This window comes from Notamacropus eugenii, chromosome 1 (genome assembly GCF_028372415.1).
Source record: "Notamacropus eugenii isolate mMacEug1 chromosome 1, mMacEug1.pri_v2, whole genome shotgun sequence".
NCBI classification, from domain to species: Eukaryota; Metazoa; Chordata; class Mammalia; order Diprotodontia; family Macropodidae; genus Notamacropus; species Notamacropus eugenii.
In genome coordinates, this window is record NC_092872.1 from 58,817,312 (window position 1) to 58,836,853 (window position 19,542).

General features: G+C 48.1%; 1 protein-coding gene across 3 annotated transcripts in view; it reads right to left on the minus strand.

Moving 5' to 3' along the window:
* CORO7 (coronin 7) overlaps positions 1-19,542 on the minus strand; it is a 125,771-nt gene that overhangs the window by 53,262 nt on the left and 52,967 nt on the right. For all 3 annotated transcript variants that reach the window (XM_072603376.1, XM_072603370.1, XM_072603361.1), the window contains 2 exons: positions 10,026-10,112; positions 9,197-9,279 (listed from right to left, as the gene is read on the minus strand). In XM_072603376.1, coding sequence (XP_072459477.1) covers positions 9,197-9,279; positions 10,026-10,112 — 170 coding nt within the window. The remainder of the gene's footprint in view (positions 1-9,196; positions 9,280-10,025; positions 10,113-19,542) is intronic.

Here is a 19,542-nt window from a genome sequence, read left to right on the forward strand (position 1 = left end):
CCTGCCCCCTAAACCTGTTGGCATACAGCTCCTTCTGGGTCTATTCTCCTCCCATGGCCACCAGGTGGTATACTCTAGCGTTCTCAAATTTACTGGCCCAAGGGTCAACGTCCCCCCCATCGTCTCCACTAGACAGAGGCTGAATTCTAAAAGGGTCTTTAGCACAGTGACTGGCACATCCTAAGAACCTAATAAAAGCTATTTCATTCATTCGTCACTAACACTTACATAAGAAAATAAAAACAGCATTTACAAAGAATATAGAATTGTCATTTCAAGAGGCAGCGAGCTGGGCAGAAGGAGTTCTGGATGGTCTTGACCTTGATTTGAAACCCCACTGGTATGACTTTGGACAAATCAACTTCCCTCTAGGGGCATCGGCTTCCTCCTTTGTAAAGTGGGACAGAAGGTGGAAGTGAGGAATAGGGTGACTAGATGTTCTGTGAGGTCACTTTAGGTTCCAAATTCTATGAATTTAGGCGCACAGGGAACTTTCTTAGAATCTCTTTATCTGGTCACTAATGACCAACACCATTCCAGGCTAAAAGTCCACTTCTGTTAACCTAGTATGTGCCACATACCCAGGGTCTTGCCTCAGGAGTAAGCCCAGTATATGGGCACTCCAACCAAACCTCAAGCCCCACTTTTCCTTTTCTAAGCTGGGGCCATCTTGGCCCCCTTCATTAAGGCTACAGCCAGTATCTCCCTGCCACTCAGACTCAACTTTTCCAAAACAGAACTCAATACTTTTCCCCTAAAACCCACCATCTTCTGAACTTTGTTACTTCTGTTGAGCAGACCACCATCCTTCCTGTCATCTAGGATTGAAACCCTGATGTTACAGATGCCTTACTCTCCTTCATCTTGTTGTTTGTATCTCCACATCATCTTCCCTCTGCCACTTACATGCCCCATAACTCACCTGGACCATTGCAACAGCTCCCTAATGGATATACCTGCCTCAGGTCTAACCCACTACACCCCGCTTCTCACACAGCTCAGACCTGATTTTGCTACTCCTCAGCTAAATAAGAGCCAATGGTTCTCAATTGCTTCTAGGATCAAACAGAAATTCTTCTGCTTGACTTTTAAAGCCCTTCCAAAACTGGGCCCCAGCCTACCTTTCCAATCTCCATCACATGAAGTCTTTTCACCAAGACCTGTCCCCAGTTTACTTTGTGTTTACTTTGAAGTCATGGACACATATGTATGTGTGTGTATGTATGCATAGGTGTTGTCCCCTCCAAAAGAATGTAAGCCCCAATGGCAGGGACACTTTATTTTTGTCTTTTTGTCCCCAGTGAGTGGCCATATAGTAGGCACTTAGTGAAGGCCTATCAAGTAACTGATTTAGCAGAGGTTTGTAAAACATACACATAGACACACACACACACACACACACACACACACACACACACACACCTCTAAGAATATGAAGTTTTAGACTTCCTGAAAATGTGCTTCCTGGCATAGTTCATGGACTGTCTAAAAGTAATAATGGGTGCCCCAGGCCTGAAAATCTTTAGGTGAAGCAAGGAGACCCTGCATCAGGGATGCTAGAGAGGGGACTCTGGTTAGACTACCTGAGCCCTGAGTTTCATACCCTTAAACCAGCTTCTTCCCTAACTCCTTTCTCTTTCTCTTCTTTTTCTACCTTTCCCCCTCCAAAGTACTCCCAATTTGGGGGCCCACAAATCAACCCCAATCAGGTTGCCCTTTGCCCACTCCCCAGTCCCTGGGCTTCATCTGAGAACTCAGAATTTCCAGCCCCCAGAGCAGTGACACTCTGTAGATCTCTCCCTTGATAGAGATTTTTATAGACTCAACTAGAGAAAGAAAATGGGAAACAACTCACGAAAAAGAGGCATCAAGAAAAACCATGGAAACAAAGTGTGTCCACGGACTGGGACTGCCTACATAAATTGTGGTATTGGAGTGCAACGCAACACTATTGTGCTGTAAGAAACAACAATACGGGGAACTCGAAGAAACAGGAAGACTTGCGTTAAAATGACACAGAGAAAAACACAAGATGATGTCAATGAAAACACCATTCAAACACAGACGAATCTGAATGAACTGCAACGACCAACCCTGGCTGCACACAGAATTGATGGCAGTAGTGAGGTGAGGGCCTGCAAGCATGGAACAGTGCACGTGCCATTAATCCAGACCACCTGGTGCTGTGGGGTTTGCTTAGGAGTCTTTGAGTGGTAAGAGAAGATTCAACTAGGGGTGAAAAAAGATCATTTTTTTAAAGAGAAAGAGGCTTGCTAGCAGAAACCTAATCTAAAGGAGACCTGAGGGTACTCGGCCCAAGAGAATCAAGAAAGGTAGAGCAGGGCAAGGATTTGGGCAACTAAGTCCTTTCGCCCTTATCTCTATCACCCTCAATAGCTCCAGGGTTTGGTGTTCATAGTGGTCCAGCAATTCCTTGTGGGATCGTGCTCAGGATTTTGTAAGAGCCCCGGAAATGGGAGTGTCTTCCAGGAAAGCTGTTGGTTTGCAGAGGGCTGAGCCAGAGAGAAATGAGTTCGGGTTTAGGATAGGAAAGACGGAAGGAGTGTCCTGGGTAGTCCAAATCAGTCAAGGATTTTTGAGCAGACTGGCATGGTATCTTTTGTTCGTTTGTTTTTGAGGAGAGAAATGGAATGTATCGCAAACTTCAAAAAAATTTCTCTACCTTACCAACATGGTCTTCCTCACCAAAGAGCAGAGAAGTCATTCAGAAATGTATGAAGTGACAGTGAGCTAAAGGGAGGGTCTGAAGTCAGAGGCAGTACATAGTTTATTACAAAGAACTTTACTGGGCTTAGAATCAGAAGTCCTGGATTCAAATCTTAGCTCTGACAATTATGAGACCATGGGACTGTGAACAGTCATTTGCCTGAGCCTATTTCCTCATCTGCAGATTAAGGACAATCATACATGACACTTACTACCCACTGCACAGGGTTGTGGTGAGGCAAGGGTTTTGTAAAACTGCAAAACAACTGAAAAATATGATTCTTTTTCTACACTTAATTTCATGTGATCCTCCCAACAACTCTGTGAGGGAGCTACCATTATTACTGGTATTTTCAGAACAGGATTTCAAAAACAGGATGAGAGACATTAAGTTACTTTCTCAGCCAGAGGGATCCAACTTACTGGATCCTGAAGTCATTGATGCTGTGGATTCCAATCCCATACTTCTTCTAGGGGCTCAGATGCTCTCTGGGGCCCTCAGACACATTAAATAGTCATCAAGAGGCAGGCGAACAGGGGTGTACTAGAGCCACCTCCCACTGGCTGCTAACTGACATTCTCAGTGTGGGCATTTACATCTTGGAAATGAGAAAGGTTGTGAAATCAGGGACTGATTTATTGTTTTGGGAAAGACTTAAGAAAATGACAGAGAAAACTTAATAGTGCAGTTTGAACTTAAGAATGTGTTGTGTTCATAGTTTGTTTTTGGGTTTTTTTTTCCTCCAGAGAGTTACCTGTTAAACATTTATCAGCATTTCCCTGAGGGGGCAGTTTCATTGCTATTACTCCCATTTGACAGAGAAGGAAACTGATGTTCCAAGAAAGGAGATAACCTGTGCCAGGTCACAGAAATAGCAACTAGCAGAATCTGGACCTGAAACCAGACCTTCTTACTCCAAACCCAGAGCTTTTCTGCTACATCGGGCTGTTTCTTCATCAAGCCCAAGAGGGGAAGAAGGCCACAGGCCTTTTTGGCCTTGAGGCTGGTTCTGTGGCTCACAGGATTGATGTCTGAGTCAAAGGGTTTGTGGCACGAGCCATCCAGGTGGCTAATTCATCAGCTGTGTAACAGAGGGTGCAGTGCTGGGTGGGTGAGGTCAAGCCCCTCCCCAGTCCTAGATTGGGGGAGTGCAGGGGGAATTTCCTGGAGGGCTGGGTTCTATTAGAGAAGGGGGAGTGAGAAGGGCCTCCCTTCCCCCCACTGAGGGGAGGGAGCCTGCTGGGACTAGCTGTCAAAGGGGCCATTGTGGCCCTGCCGGCAGCTTTGTTAAATCACCAGCCCAGATTCCTCTGAAAATTGCTGCTGAGTAAATATTTTCACTGCCAGCCCAAGTCTGTTCCACAGCCCCAGTGGAGAGAGCTCACTCTGAAGGGGACTAGAGGAGGGGACAAGGGTGGAGAAGCAGTAAACTGGGGCACTGGGAAGCCACAACTGTGTCCTAAGCTAGCCTTCCAGCAGGGGACCAGGCTGACGTGGGGGGAGGAGGAGAAGTGAAGGCATTCTCAGCTACCTCTCAGCCTCTTCCAGCCCTGCTCAGGGCCCCCATTTCCCATTCCAGGAAATGGAGTTGGGGAAGAAGGGTATTCTCATTTCTGAGGCTTGGGAGTTAAGGGAAGATTTGGGGGCTAGGGCTGCTTAATACCAGAACCTAGTGGCCCTATGGGGGCTCAATGCAGCTGCATCCCCCCACTGAAATATGAGGAAACTTGTTTCCATAGCAACACTTCTGTGAAGCAGTCGGTGCATGGATTACAGTCCCATTTTACAAAAAAGGGAACATGACTTCCTCAAGGATGAAGAACCAGCAAGTGGCAGAGCTGAGGGAAGCTCCTTCATCAGACTAGGCAGCCTCTCCCTGGCCATCACCATTCCCAGCAGGACCTCTAACTGTGCAGTAACAGACTTAGAGAACTGTGACACACAGTGACAGATCAGGGAGGGTCTTCTGTTTTGTCTTTAAGTAGGCCCACTTCACCTCTATGCTATGACAGTGGCCAAAGCCCAGATATCTGCCCAAGGTTCTCCTCAGATAAGCTCCACCAAGAGTGGAGTCTGGAATTCTGATCCTGGTTTTATCAACGACTTAGCTGTTAACTTTTCTGCAAGATGGTGGGATTCCCCAGAGAAAATACCGCCGGGTTGAAAAGAAGGGTGACTGCCCCCTTCCTTAGCCCTGAGTCGATGGTAGGATTTCCCAATCACAGACTGGGAGATGGAGGAGCCTACATCGCTCTAACTACCCAGTGACTTTGGGCAAACCATCACGGACAACTCCTTCATGCAATGTGTTTGATCCCCAACATCCTTCCCTTTCAGATCGAAAATTCTATGAAATTCCCTAAGCCCAGAATCCAGGCACTGACTGTCATTCCTGCCACTCTAAGCCCTGTGCAGAAGAAGCAAGGTCTAGTCTAGAATAGAAGGGAGGAGACGGGTTTTAGTCCTGGTCCCACTACGAATTCACTATATAGTTTTAGAAAAATTAACTTCTTCCATAGAAAAGCTGCAGGACTCTGTACAAGAGGCTTCACAATCTCTTGCCCACCTTGCCAGGCTGTTGTGAGGAGAATATGGTAGATAGTGGTTGGAAAAATGCTTTGGAAAGTGAAAAGCACTGTACTAATGCATAGAATTGTGGGGGCAGAAAGTCACCCCAGTGATGTTCCCTTGATATGAGGCTAAAGCGATGGGGAATGGGAAGCTGGGCAGGTGTGACTGAAGGACTGTCCACTCCCCAGGACAGAGAGTGGAGCTAAGGGGAACCTCAGGACCCCAAAGCTGGCCCAGCCCCTGGTCCTCTCCCCATGAGCTCTTGTAGGTCACACACCGCTTTATCAAAACAAAGTAAGATATTCTGAAAAATAGGGAAGGGAAGGAAACTGAGGAGAGAAAAGGAGGGAGGGAATGACAAGCTGCCCGACCACCGGCGCCCCACTGTTGATGCCATACAAACCATCCATTAGAGGCCGGAAATGCTTGGCCACTTCCAAGACTAAGTTGGGCCAGGAAAAAGAAAAGGCATTTTGGACCTCAAAGACAGCCTTAAGTACCTGGGGCAAAAGGCATGTTATCCCTCAGACATGGAGCTGGAGCCCTATTGGGGGTTACTTGCTATTTGCAATAAGTCTCCGGATTTCCAAAGGCCTTCCTTTGTTAAGGGTGAAGAGTCTAGTGGTAAGGAGGGAGGGGTGGGGGTGGTGTGTGATGACTGGCGGCCCATCTGGGAGTGATTTGAGAGATTCCAGAGCTCACTGGCCCCGGGCAGCCTGCTGGGCTATTCTTAAACCCTATAATTATGGGATCAGCACCGTCCAGTGGTACTGTGGGTCCTAGAACCATTAACCCCTCAAGAGGCCCAGGGGGTCGGGCCATGCTGTTGCTGGGGCAGGGGTGACTCAGTGGGGGAAGGGAAACAGAATTGAGGTAGGAGGGGAAGAAGAACCACAATGTTCAGTATCACATGTGCTGGGAGCAAAGCCTGGAAGGCAGGAAACGGTGGGTGGAGGGCAGGGCACCACAGACTTAAACATTGATGTGTCGATCCCTAGGTGGAGTCTAACGGGTTATTTTTCTAGGCCTCGTCAGCCCAACCTGACAAAATGAGGGAGGAAAAGAGATAGACAGTGTGCTATAGTGGCAAGAACTAGTTTTAAGACTGGAATATCATCCCAGGCTTGCCCTCTACTAATTCTGTGACCTGAAGAAGTGACTTCACACCCACACAGCCTCAGTTTCCTCATCTGTAAAATGTTGCTAATAGTCCTAATCACATTATCTTTACGCTTGTTCCATTTACCTCAGTCACTGCAAGTAAAGGACTTTGTATAATATAAAGAAATGTGAACTAATAGACTTAGACTTTGCTATTTTATGATACTTAGACCTCTGTACACAGTGGGTGATTAATAAATGCTGACTGAACTGAACCAACCTACTTCAGGACTCTGAGGGAAGCCTGAGAAGCAGCAGGCCCAGGCAATGAGGAGGGGAATGGACAGATCTGGTCACCTCAGGACTCTTACCAAATGGATCCGATCCAAAAATTTGTTAGTTGCTGTCATGTGCAGAGACCTAACTGCACAAAGCCTTTCAGTGACCCCCTCGTATCCCAAATGTGTCACTCTAGAATTGAAACCTGATTTAATTATGTATTACATTGATTTGTTTCTATCATGGATCTTAGTCTTATCATCATTTGTGTGACTTTTCTCTTCACTAGGCTATAAGCTTCATGAGAACAGGGATCAGTTTGTCATTAAACTCTGTGGCTCATCTAGGCCCTGGTCAAGGGCAACACACAGTAGGCACTTAGCAAACGTGCATTGAATGAATTGTGAATTTGGTACAAGCAGCTTGGTTTCCTTAGCAGAGTAACTCTTAAAGGGTATGGTGTTCTGCCCTGAGCCCAGGCCTCACCCCTCAGCCATTCCAGCAGCCATGGCCTACCTGCCTTCACCCTTCCTTATGCCCAGTCTCATGATGATGAACCCAGAAACAAGAGACTGGCTGGGTGATCCCAAGGACTTCCCCCTGGGTCTCAGTTTCCAGCTCTGATAATCTCTACTCAAAGGTCCTTTCTAATGCTCACATTCCATGTTAACAGAATCTGGTTCTAGACCTAGAAGGGGCCTTGGAGTCCAGCTGGTCTGGCCCTCTCATTTTACAGATTTGGAAACTGTGGGCCAGGGCGGAGTCCATTACCTGGCTGTGTCATACAAGCTGGATTTTAACCTCATGCCGTTTCCACTTTACCATGCTAAATCCTCAGGGTTCCTTCCCAACAGCAATAGCCTGTGAGTTTCAGTCATCAGGTCCTGCCCAGCAGGACCAGTAACAGAAAGCTGATGAGGAAATCCATGGACTCTTGTGTTTTGGTCAGAAGTGGCTGATGTAGAAAAGGGACATATTTGTTTCCAGAGTTCAGGAGCAAACAGGCCAATAGGCCAGGATTCCTGGGGCCCAATGAAAGCTCTGCTGACAGCTCCAGTCCTACCTTTCCTCTATGGGGCTGAGACGACCCCAGAGGGGTGGACAGTGTTGTACACAGCAACCTCTCCCCAACTATACACACACTTCACTGGACACTATAAATGTTGAAGTAGGGAGGGCTGCAGATGAGTGAGGTTCTGCCCCTCAGGGCTGGCTTAGCTCTGGCCTCCATACCTAGATCTGCCAGGCTCTTATATATTGTACCACCTCCACCCCCATCAGCTGAACTTGAAGCCACTTCTAGCTCCCCTGGGCATTAACCCTTTAGGCGAATGGTTCTTAACCATTTTTTGTGTCATGGCCCCTCCCCCCACCCTTGGCAGTCTGCTAAAAATTAAGGATCCCCTTATCTGAGAAGCGTTTTTAAATACACAAAATAAAAAAAAAATAGGACTACAAAGAAAACCAACTATATTAAAATACAGTTATCAAAATAAAGCCCACACACCTCAGGTTAAGAACTCCTTGCTCTAAGACGAATTTGGCCTACTTCTTTAACTTAATTTTTCCTACTACTTCCCTGGATGCACACTTCATTCCATGAGGCTTGTCTCCTCACTAGTCCCAACCTCTCACCACAAATACGGTGCTCCTTCCTACCCTCTTTGTCTTTGCTTATGCTGTTCCCCCTCCCCTTCCCAACCTCCTCTCCAAATACTACTCATTGCCTCAAAACTCCTCCAGTCTGTATCCATCGTTCTGCTGAATAAATTCCTACCCCTTCTGCAACATCCACTTCAGATCTCCCAGTTGCTAATGATGCTTGCTAACTTTAAAAAGTTAGCAAGGATCACATGATTTAGTTCTTAATTGCTCTCCAGTTTCTCCTAGGAGATTACACTTGCATGCACTCCTAGAAGGCAAGCGCCTCGAATAGCCCTCTTGAGGCTGCCAGCTTTTACACACTGCTGATAAAAGACTCTCACTAATCAATGTTGACCCAAACAGAGAAACTAAGGCCTGGGGGATGGTGGAGAGTCAGCTTCTAACCATCCCAGGATGTTTGATTTAAAGCTGGGAAAGGGCTGTAAAGTTCATCTAGTTCAAGTCATTCCTTGGAAAATGAAGACCAGAAAAATGAAAAGATTTGCTCAAGGTCCTCAAAGTCTCACAGGTAGAGCACAGAACAAAGCCAGCACCTGAGGCCAGGTCTATAGCGTGCTGCCCTACACCACAGCCCAGAGTGGATGCAGATCTAATTCACCACCACCACCAGCTAAACCAGGTGCTGAGCCACCCTCTGAAATCCCCAGTGAAAACCTTCAAAAGCCACACCCCTTCATGAGACCCCACTCCTCAACCAAGGTGTTTCTGTTAAATATTTGGGATGGAGTCCCCACCTTTCTCACTCCCCTCCCCCAAGTTTTACCATGAAGATGTCTCCTTGTCCCCCCCTGCTCCCACCATACACCCTGAACACACTTATACACATATTCCAGGGAACATGGAAGCTCCTACCCGGGGGACGTGTGGAGGGTGAAGGAGGCGAGGGCAGTGGAGAAGCAGCGAGTGTCCCACAGCTTGACTTCATGCTCTCGCATCTATAACAACAAATCAAGGGGTTCAGAGTCAGGGCCCTGAGAGGCTCCTTCCAAATCCCTTCCCCTCGGGTCAGAGAAGTTTGTGTTCAGAGTCACTCTGCTCACGTCCTGACCCAAGGGATTAAAGGAAGGAAGGGTCCTTCAAGGAAGCAGGGTGTGAGGTGGGATGGGGTGAGAGCATGAAATGGACAGGGAGTGTTTTCTTCCCAACTAATCCCTCACAACAGCATCCCCTCCTCCTTGACTTGAACTATCACCCCAGACTCCTTGTCCTCAGCAGGGGCTGGCCGTGGTTCCTAGGGTCAGGGTTAGCTATTCCAAATGGAATTTGTTGATTTCGGCAGCTGGGTCCCCTGGGGGATCTGAGACCTGGCTATGTGACTGTGGCCGTATATGGGCACATTTGGGGCAAGGCACGCCTGGCTCCACCCATTCCCTGGGCAGACGGGTGACCCCTCTGAGTTCATGCTGGCCCTGCCCATCTCTGACTCCCCCTCAGGCCACTGAGAGAGGAATTTCTTCTTCCCTCTTCCCCCCCAAAACACATACACACAAAGCTGTGGTAATTAGGGTGCCTCCTCAAATAAGGTTATCACTAATACCAAGAAAGGCTAACTGTCTGGGCTTAGATGAGTGTACCTATGTACCACCCAGGCTTGGGCTGTGGACACCCACCCCCACAAGGGGCTCTGGGGTTCTCAGGGTTCAGCTCTGCTGAACAGTTCTTTCCCTCAAAGAGATCATACCTGGTTTAATCCAGTAGATAGCAGATGCTCCCGGGAGTTGGTCCAGACTAGTCGGCTGTCCTTGTGGTTCTCATGGCCCTGGGTGCTCTGAAAGAGAAGGTCCAATTGGGGAGAGATGAGAAACCTATTTTCCCAAAATGCAGGACTGGGCAGCCCTTTCTGGGGACAAGGGGATGGAGAGAGCAGAGCAGAGAACCCTTCCCCAATGAAGGGCAGCCATCAAACTAACAATAACGTCACACGTTTCTATGGTGCTTTAAGATATACAAAGTGCATTCCTTTGAACATTGCTTTGGGCATGTCAAGCAAATATCACAGCCCCATTCTGCAGATGAAGAAACTAAGACTCAGTGACTTGTCCAAGGTCAATCCAATCCAATCCACATTTGTTGACAGGAGTGACAGGGTGACAGGGAGGATCTGAACCCAGGGATTGATTCTTCCTGACTCCCAAGTTCAGAGCTGCTTAAGCCAGCACATGCCTAAAAAATGAGGGACTTCAGAGATAAAGCCTGGGGAGGGGGGAAACAAGACACTAGAGTTTCTAGTTATAATGTTAAGATAATTTCCAATTTCTCCTGGCACAGCTCCAGACCACTCTCTTTCCCTATGCCTTGCCTCCTGACTAGAGATGGGGTGAATGACTTACAGACCAAGATGACCATGACCCAGAGGCAGGAGTAAGGCTCCCCAGACCTTCCCTTTCCCCTGTAAAAGGGAGATTGGGAACTCAGGTGCTAGGGCATAAAAATGCTACCCTCCTCTTCCTATCTAACAGTCTCATCTAGATATTCGGAGAGACAAGCAAAGTTCCTTGAAAAGGACAGAAAACAGGGCAAAGGTCAATTGGGCACTGACCCTAGGGCCTTTGGCCAGGACAAGGCCTGCCAGGCAACGGGTAAGGCAAGTAGGAGGTGGGGGGAAATGACAATGTTGTTGAGAGAGGACAGGAGAAAAAACACCACCTGTTATTCCCTTCATGCTCTTAAATGGAGTAGTGTACCCTAAATCCCACTTTTTGGGGAACCTACTGTCCCTTTGTTATTCAGTCCCTTCTAGGGCTACCCTCTGCCTAAGTGACAGATGTGTTGACAGTTGTGGGCCTTAAGATGGGAAGAACTCATCAGGGCCCTGAGTTTGAGGGCTGGCACCAAGCTGAGAGCATGTAATAAAGCTAGAGGCCATGCTATGTGCCCAATCCCAATGCTCTTAGCTCCTTCACCCTTCATGCCTCCCCAAGGTAGAAGGCTCTGAGTACCCTGGAAAAAGATGGAGATACAGATAAAAAGGGAGAATAAGAAAGGTCCTTTTAATGAAAGGAGAGACTATCTCAAGGAATCAGTCATTGGGAAGGATCTGTAGGACTGACAGGAATTAAGGATGGGAAGGCATCTGTTTTCTAGAGGTAGGAGTCAACATATTGATGGTGCTATGTTTGATGCCAAAACTCTGCCGGATGATGTCACCTGGGACAACACAGATGCTCTCAGGGGGTTCAATATTCCCTCCAAAAGGCCAACACAGATTCTCCCTGCTGAGTATGAAGAACCCGCTCACTAAAGCTGCAGTGGCATCTGGGACCAGGTGTCTATTCCACCCCCAACCCCACCCTACCTCTGCTGAGAGCCAGCTTCCCAACTTGCCTCTGCCTCAAAGCTCAAATTTCAAGGTTTCATCTCCCTTCTCCTGTGCTCCCAAGAAGGCCTGGGTTCTAGTTCGAATTCTGCCACATACCAGCTGTATGAGCTAACTTCTCCCAGCCTTGATTTCCTCTATGAAATACAGGCAACCGGTAACTGGGTTATGATGTGACAGAATCAGAGTCACAGAAAGTTGTAACATTTCAGGGCTAGAAAGGACATCAGAAATCATATCTTGTCCAACCTTCTTATTATACAGAGCAGGAAACAGAGGCTCACCGAGCTCACCTCTGATTTGCTCAGTCATAGAATAAATTTATAGCAGGTCAAGGACCAGAACTCAGATGTTGTGGCTGGGGTTGGGTGTGACACTCCTTCCAGGTCAGGTGGCTTCAGAATTGGAAGGCCTAGTTTAGGCCCCAGACCAATCACAGGTCCCCTCTACAATACTGATGACAGCTCTGCATCAGACTTTCCAGTGACAAGTAACTATTGTCTTCTGAGGCGGGTCATTCTACTTTGGAGCAACCAATTATTAGGAAATTTTTCATTCCTCACATTGGGATACAATCTTCCTTCTTGTGATTTCCACTCCCAAATGTCCTTTCAAGTCTAGACTCTGAGACGCTATGAATGTGACACATCAGTTTTAGATGGGGAGGGAATGGATAGGTGGGTGAGTGTAGAAAAAGGAGGTGATATGGCCTGTCGGAAGCCCAGAGCATCAGGGACCCCTGGTGATGGGATAACATTAGGACCTGGGGTACCTAGAGCAGGAAAAGGAGGAAGGTCCAAGAGGAAAGGCAGAGCGGTCTAAAAAGAGAACAGAAAGGATGCCTGGGGCAGATTCTGACTATTTTACAACTTTTTCCAGGGCCAGTCAAAGAGACAGGGCATGATGCCAGTTTGTCCCTGGAGAAGGCTGGGAAGTGCTCTCCTTCAGTCCTCCATTTAGGGTCCATGAGCTGCCAGTTGGGAGACTTCAGGAAAATCAGGCTGATAGAGGAGAGGATTTCACACCCAAGTCCTGTCTCCACACAACCCCAGAAAGGAGCTATGCTGAGGTAGGGGAGAATGAGAGGCGGGGAGCACTGGGGGTGGGGAGGGTGACAATAGGAGAAGAAGGAAATATGAACAGATCTCTCCCAGTCACCCGGGCCCCTGGAGCCTGAGAGCGTGGACTCCGTTACCAAAAATAGCTCACCCCAAACTGTGGCCAGCTTCCTCTGTGCTTCCCACGATCTCCTTGGGAACAAGGAAGGCGGGCAGCCCTGCTGCAAGCATGGAAGCTGATGATCTGCAAGTCCTCTTCCCTTCCCCCGACCCCCACTAAGCCTGACCCCAGCGTGGGAGACGCTGCCCCTCTCATCCCCCCCAAGAGGGACAATCTGAAACAGCTCGATGTCATTAAAAGGGTCTTTTCTCACCATTCCCTTCCTTCCTTGACTTAACTCAACACAGGAAGTTAGTGCTGAAGTCTGAGAACCAAGCCCCCAAAGCAGCCCTCCCCAGGGAAGTTCTGCTTGGAGGTCACCAAGGGGACTGGAGGAAAGCTGGCAAAATGTCAGCTTCACTCATAAGCAGAACAGGTGGCCACCTACGAGGGCCACTAAGGAGGGGCCACTATCAAGGGTCTGATGTCCCACGATTACAGATTACTTCCTTTTGCTGTAGGTCCCTGTGTGGTCCAGTCAGGGAATCTGAGTTCAAATCCTAACCAGAACACTTGGGTGACCCTGGACAAGCTACATAAACTCTGGGTTTCATTTTCCTCATCTATAAAAAGAGGTGTTTGGACTAAATGGATTTGAAGGCCCCTCTGATGCTCTATGATCTTTGAGGAGAGCAGCATGGTGTGGTATAAAGGGCAGCAGATTTGAACTTGTGTGTTTAAGCCCTGGCCCTGCTATTTTCTTCCAAGCACTCTTCTAGCCACTCCATCCCCATTTCACAGAGTACTGAAGGGATTTGGCCAGAGTCTCAAACCTAGTAAGTGGCAGAGCTCATGCACTCTTCCCAAACTGGAAGCCAGGCTTGGGCAGTAGGAGCCAGCCCCCAACCACACTCTAACCACCCCCTCTTCTGCTCGCTCTTGCACATAACTCCCAAGTTTCTAACACATACATTCATACTCGCCTCCTTCCTGAATCACTGCAGAGGAGAGAGGCCCACATGAACTGCCTCCCCACCAAAAGGAAAAAACCAAACCTGAGTTTTTTAAAAAGGAAATTATTCCTCTCTGACATAAAAAATCCAAGAGAGGAAGAACCCATCTATTTAGGCCCTTATAACAGTTACCCCCCCTTAACTCTGTTTCCCAAGGGAAAAGGGGGAAATAGGGATGGAACTCGGGGCACAGGGGCTATGGCTCTGGGGCTGTGGCTGGCACCCTGGCCAAAAGCCACAGAAGATGGAAACAGCTTGGCCTGCTCACCAGACTCCCCTAGGGAATCTCTCAACCCCAGTGCAAAGTCTCCATTGGAAGCTGCCCTTTCCCCTCATTTAGCAAGGCAGCAGCCCCAGATCAAAGCTCCTCCCTCACCACCTCCCCAGGTCACAGAAGGCCCAGAAAGACTGCCTGAGGCCAGGGCAGGGGTGTCCCAGGAGGCAAGAAAAGCAGTATCTGGACTGGTTTCACCCACGCAGTGGCTGTTTCCCTACTTCTAGTGAGAACCAACAGGAAGCCAACCCTGATACCTTCACGAACCCCCTTCTTCTGTCTCTCTTTCACACATACCTAGATCATCATGCAAAGGCCAGTCTGGGCACACCTGGGGGTCCCCAACCAGCCCCCTCGGGAGTCAGCATGAAGGCCAGGGCTCCCAGCCCCCAGAGCCCAGCTAGAGCTTTCTCGGACGCATAGCAGGCATTCCATCTATAGATCAGTCAAATCCCCTGCTAGGTCTCCATAGTAACATTTCCTGTGTGTGGCAAACCAGGGCTCAAAGGAAAAGCTGCTCAGTGGGTAAGGTCCGTGGGGCTCCATCCTTGGGATCTGAGGCTTGAGGAACACAGAGATAGGGAAGTACATATGCCAGTGCTACCAACCCCAGGGAAGAGCTTAAATGGTAATGAAAAGCACTAGAAGGTGGTATTGGGAAAACCTGGGTATTGGTTCAGAAAACAAGCACAAGGCAAACACCCTACTCATACAGCCTGAGGCCACCTACCAGGAAGGTGGTCTAACATAATGAAAATTAAGATTCCTGGATAAGGAGTCAGGAGATCTGGGTTCAAGTGCTGACTTGACTACTTACTAGACTTGTGACTTTGGGCAAATCACTTTATGCCTCAGCTTCCTCATCTGAAAAATGGGGGAGGAAACAGGCTGGACATGATAGCTTCTCTCAGAAGCTCCCTTCTAGTTCTAAAGGGCAGGGCTGAAATGTGCCTTCTGGTTCTCACAGACTAAACAACACTGAAGGCCAATCTCCAGCAGGAGGCCGAAGGGTTAGGAGGGAAGACAGCATCTCCTCAGAGACAGAAGTCTGGGAGAAGGCTCTGTGGCACAGGATTCCTGGAGATTCTGGTTACCCCCAAGCTCCAAAGAGAATCCAGAAAGCTCCCTCAGTCCCTCAGAGCCAGGATATGGCTCCTGGGTCCCAGAGTGTACCTTTCTCCCCATCTCTGGAAGTATAGCAGCAAAGACACAACAGTAGACTTGGGAACTGGAGGCCTTAGATCTAGAACCGGTGACTCGGCCACTTACAGGGGTAGAGGCCTGGGCAAGTCATTAAACCTATTTCCTTCTTTGTAAAATGAACCAATCATACCTTCCCTACCCATCAAGAGGTGGAGGTGAGGAAAGGAGCAGTGACTATGTTTACGGTTAAAAGGCTGATTCATGCTCTTGGGTGAGCTGCTGGACACCTGCCTCTGTGGCCTTATTTGTAAGAAGACAACGACAATGTCCCAGGGCTGCTGTGAGGCTCATAAGGCTTTTGTGGCTACAGTACTTTACTAATGTTAGTGATTACTGCATCTTTGGCAGTTATTGTTGATGATTAGATTAATAAAAGCATGACGGGAACATGAGGTATCCTTCCTACCATCCTTTAAAATAGTAGCTGAGCTGGGAAGAATACTCCATCAAGCCCAAGGGCTTTCCCTATTTCCAGGGCCTCACCACTAGGAATCCTGGGGAGTAACACCACCTTAATAATCCTTGGAGATCCGTGACCAGAGGCCTTCTGAGCTTCTCAAAGGCTTTCATCTTTGTTTTCTCAATTGGGCTTGACAACAATATCTGGGAAATAGGAGTTAGGGAGGCTCCAATGAAGTAATAAGGTGAAGTGCTTGGCAAACTTTAAAGCCTTAAACCTTAAGTGGGAACCACTGTTCTCATTCCCATTTGAAAGAGGAAGAAACTGAGGCCCAGGGAGTTTAAATAACTTTGTCAGTCACAACACTTCCTAGTAGTGAGGAAAGAAAGTGGTGGAGTGGCCACTGTGCTGGCTTTGTGGTCAGAGGATCTATGTTCAAATCCCGGTTCTGCCACTTAGACATATTAGGCAAGTCACTTACCTGCTCTAGGTCTCTGTTTCCTCATCTGTAAATTGTGGGTTCTATGCACTCATCTCTAAATTACTAGCTTCAGGCTTTTCCTTCATTGCCCTAAAAATCACCTACTAGATCACCTGACCTTATCACTTGGCTCCTCAGTCTGCAGGGAGGGCCTCGGAGCCCTTCATCCCAGCAAAGAGGGATTAGCCCCCTACAAAAAGGTTTTTCATGTTTCCAGTGTAAGAGGCAGAGGCAGAGAGGGGATGGAGAGCCCAGCTGGTGCAACATCAGGATCCTAGACACTCGCAGCAACAGACACTGTACTAGGACCAGTGAGGGCTGAGTTGTCACCCCAGTTTCTTAGGGGAGGACCACCACATGAGCACTTTCAGGAACACTCTGCCTGCAATTGAAGTTTGATGGTCCCAAGGTGCAGCCCTCATGTTGATGCCCAATCCCAACCTTGTGGGCCCATCTCAGAGATGGAGAAAGGAATCAGTCTTTTGTGTTTAATCAGATTTGTGATTTCATCAGTATAAGGAACTCCCACTATCAATTGAGATGGGCAACCGGGCCCTAATCTAATGGTCTTAGCACCCAGAGGTCAGTGGACTTGTCCAAGGACACAAAGTCAGTACATGCAGAAGCAGAACTTGACCCCCGTTCTTGGAGACTCTGGTCAGTTCCTGATCCATTACACCAGATTACCTCTTGAGGAGGGCTCTTTTAAACCAAGCTTCCCCCTAAAGAGCTCTCAGTTAAGTTCTAAAGCTAGGCTACACAGTAGGGACCTGGAAGGCATCCTAATACAGTAAACAGAATGTGAGGCTTTAGTCTGAGGCCCACTCCCATCCCTTTCTAGGATGTATGACTGGGCAAGTCACTGAAACTCTCTGAGCCTTGGATTATCTTAAAAAAAAGAAAAAGGCCCTAAACAAATAACTCTTCCCTGGGTTTTACAGTCCCTCCCAGCTCTGTTCACGTTCTATGACCGATGGTCCAATTTATTACTCTGATAATCTATTATTCTAACCCGAAGAGGGAAAGAAGCAGATGGATAACAGAGAACACAGCCAGTGGCAGATACCCCAGAGATGGCCGAGGATGGAGACTGAGGCCTCTTATCTTCCCCCAAAAGGTTTATTAGTGGAAGAGATTTGTCAACCTCCAGGCCAAGACAACTTTCTCCTACAACTCCCTGAATTTCCCCCCAGAGCTATTCCAAGCCCCAGCTACTTTAGTGAGTGTTCCTCAGTAGGTTCTCGTGAGAACACCCTCCCTAGGAGGCCCCTCTCCCCCACCCCAGGCCCCTGCATCACTTGAATACTGAAGCTGGCCAATGCTCCCTAATGGAAGCCAGGTGTGGGCCAGATGCCACGACCGGAAGTGGGGGCAGGGCTGGTTGGGAGGGGTAGCATTCCAGTCCTCTACTATAGTTTAGAGTCCCTCTCCTTTGATTCCTCCCCCCCTCCCCAACACACACGGAACCCATTAAGACAGCACTGGGCACAGGCTTGACCCATTCCCCAATAAGGTGTAAGGCAGGGGTCAGGTAGGAGGAATGAATCCCTCTAAAACCACATTCCTCAGGCCTTTTCCCTCACTTCAGAAAGGAGCTCAAATCGCTCTGTCAACAGTAATTTCTTCCCCACCATTGTCTCTTACAGGGCTTGGAGGCCCCTACCATTTTTGGAAGAGAAACAAATTCAGGTGCAGAGAGGGTGAAGCATTTGGCTCAGGTGCATGACTCAATCAGGGCAGGACTGGATGGTTCTAGGACCCTAGAACTGAGGCTCCGATTGGCCCAGTAAATCCTGCCTCTGATGCTTATACTCTCTGTATGACCTCAGGAAAGATATAACCTTCCTGGGCCTTTGATCCTGGCCTATAAAAGGAGGGGGCTGAACTAGGTGGTTTCTTAGGTCCCCTTCAGCTAGAGCTCCCTGCTGATCTCTAGTATGTCCCATTACTGTAAAACACCAGGGGCTGGCCTTTGGAGGGACTCCTTCAGGAGATGAAGGAAGCCCCTCCTGAAGGAAGGGCAGGCAAACCTACTCTGGAGAGACAAGATGTAAGTCTCTCTGTGGGCAAAGACCCTTGAAGGTATCCTGTGCTTGAGTGGGGCTGGGGCTCTTGTGCAGATCAGCTTTTTATAGGTTAATTTTTTTAGGGGGTGTGGTACTGGGGAGAGGTGAGGTAGGGAGTAGTAGAAGGTGGGAATTTTTACATCTCAACTTCCCTGTATGTGATCTGAGGACATCTGAGCTATAGCTCCCCATCTCTGGTAAGCCAGAGGAACTGGTTCTTAATGACAGATTTGTAGGCCACAAGAATTATCAGCAGGAAACTCCCTCCCCTGCACCCTGCCAGCCTTCAAGGGCCTGGCTTTCTCTTTTCTAGGTACCTAACCTGTCTCATTCCTGAAAAGCTTTCCCCTATCAACTAGCCTTGTGCCCCCCTCAACCCCAACTTCTTGTTCCTAAAGTCAGAATCCCTTCTCTCCCCGTTACCCACCACACTGCCACAAACAGGCTTCTATGATCCTCTGTCTGCCAGGTCTCACCACTGCCCCTACCTTTCAACAGTCAGAAAAACAGAATGGCAAAGTCTGCAAAATCTGTCTTTGAGAGGTCCTTACTCCTGCCTATACATACTCTACTCCACCCTGAAGAAAGCACATTCAGCCTATCCTGCAGCTAAGTCCTTAACATACAGCTTAAGGCACCGTGGCCCCCCTGGTGTTCTGTACAATGCAACTAGGGCTTCTATGAACAGCTGTCAATGCTAGCACTATAAAGATGCTAAATACATGCTAAAATGTTTCAGCATGAAAATCGGCTTAATTTTCCTTAGCTTTGTCTCCCTCCACCTCCCCCCCCCACAAAAAAAATTTCCCTCTCTCTCACCCCTGGACTCTGTTCCAAGGATATGTCAAAATCCCAGACCTGGAATTACCACTTATGCAAAGCACCCTTGTAAACCTTAAGGCCACTAAATAAATGTAAGCTGTTGTTATTATGACTTATGTCAATATATTTCAAGTCCAAAAGTTTCCATGGTCAAATGAGTTTGATAAATGCTGAGTGAAGGCATTACTACTCCCACAGTATCTGCATTTAACATCAGACTCAAAGATGGGATATGATAAGGTTTGATAATTTAGATGAAAAAGGTCTGAGGGGTTGGAGCTACAAGTACACTGAGAGGCAGGCCAAAAGACTAATGTGATCATTCATGGACTACCGGGCCTTGTTCTGAAAAAGGATGTTACTGTGAGAGTCCTGCTCTGCCTGGTCCTGGGCCAACCACATCCACAGCACTATGTTCAGAACAGGACACATTTTATAAAAGAAAAGAAAAGCTGATCTTGAACC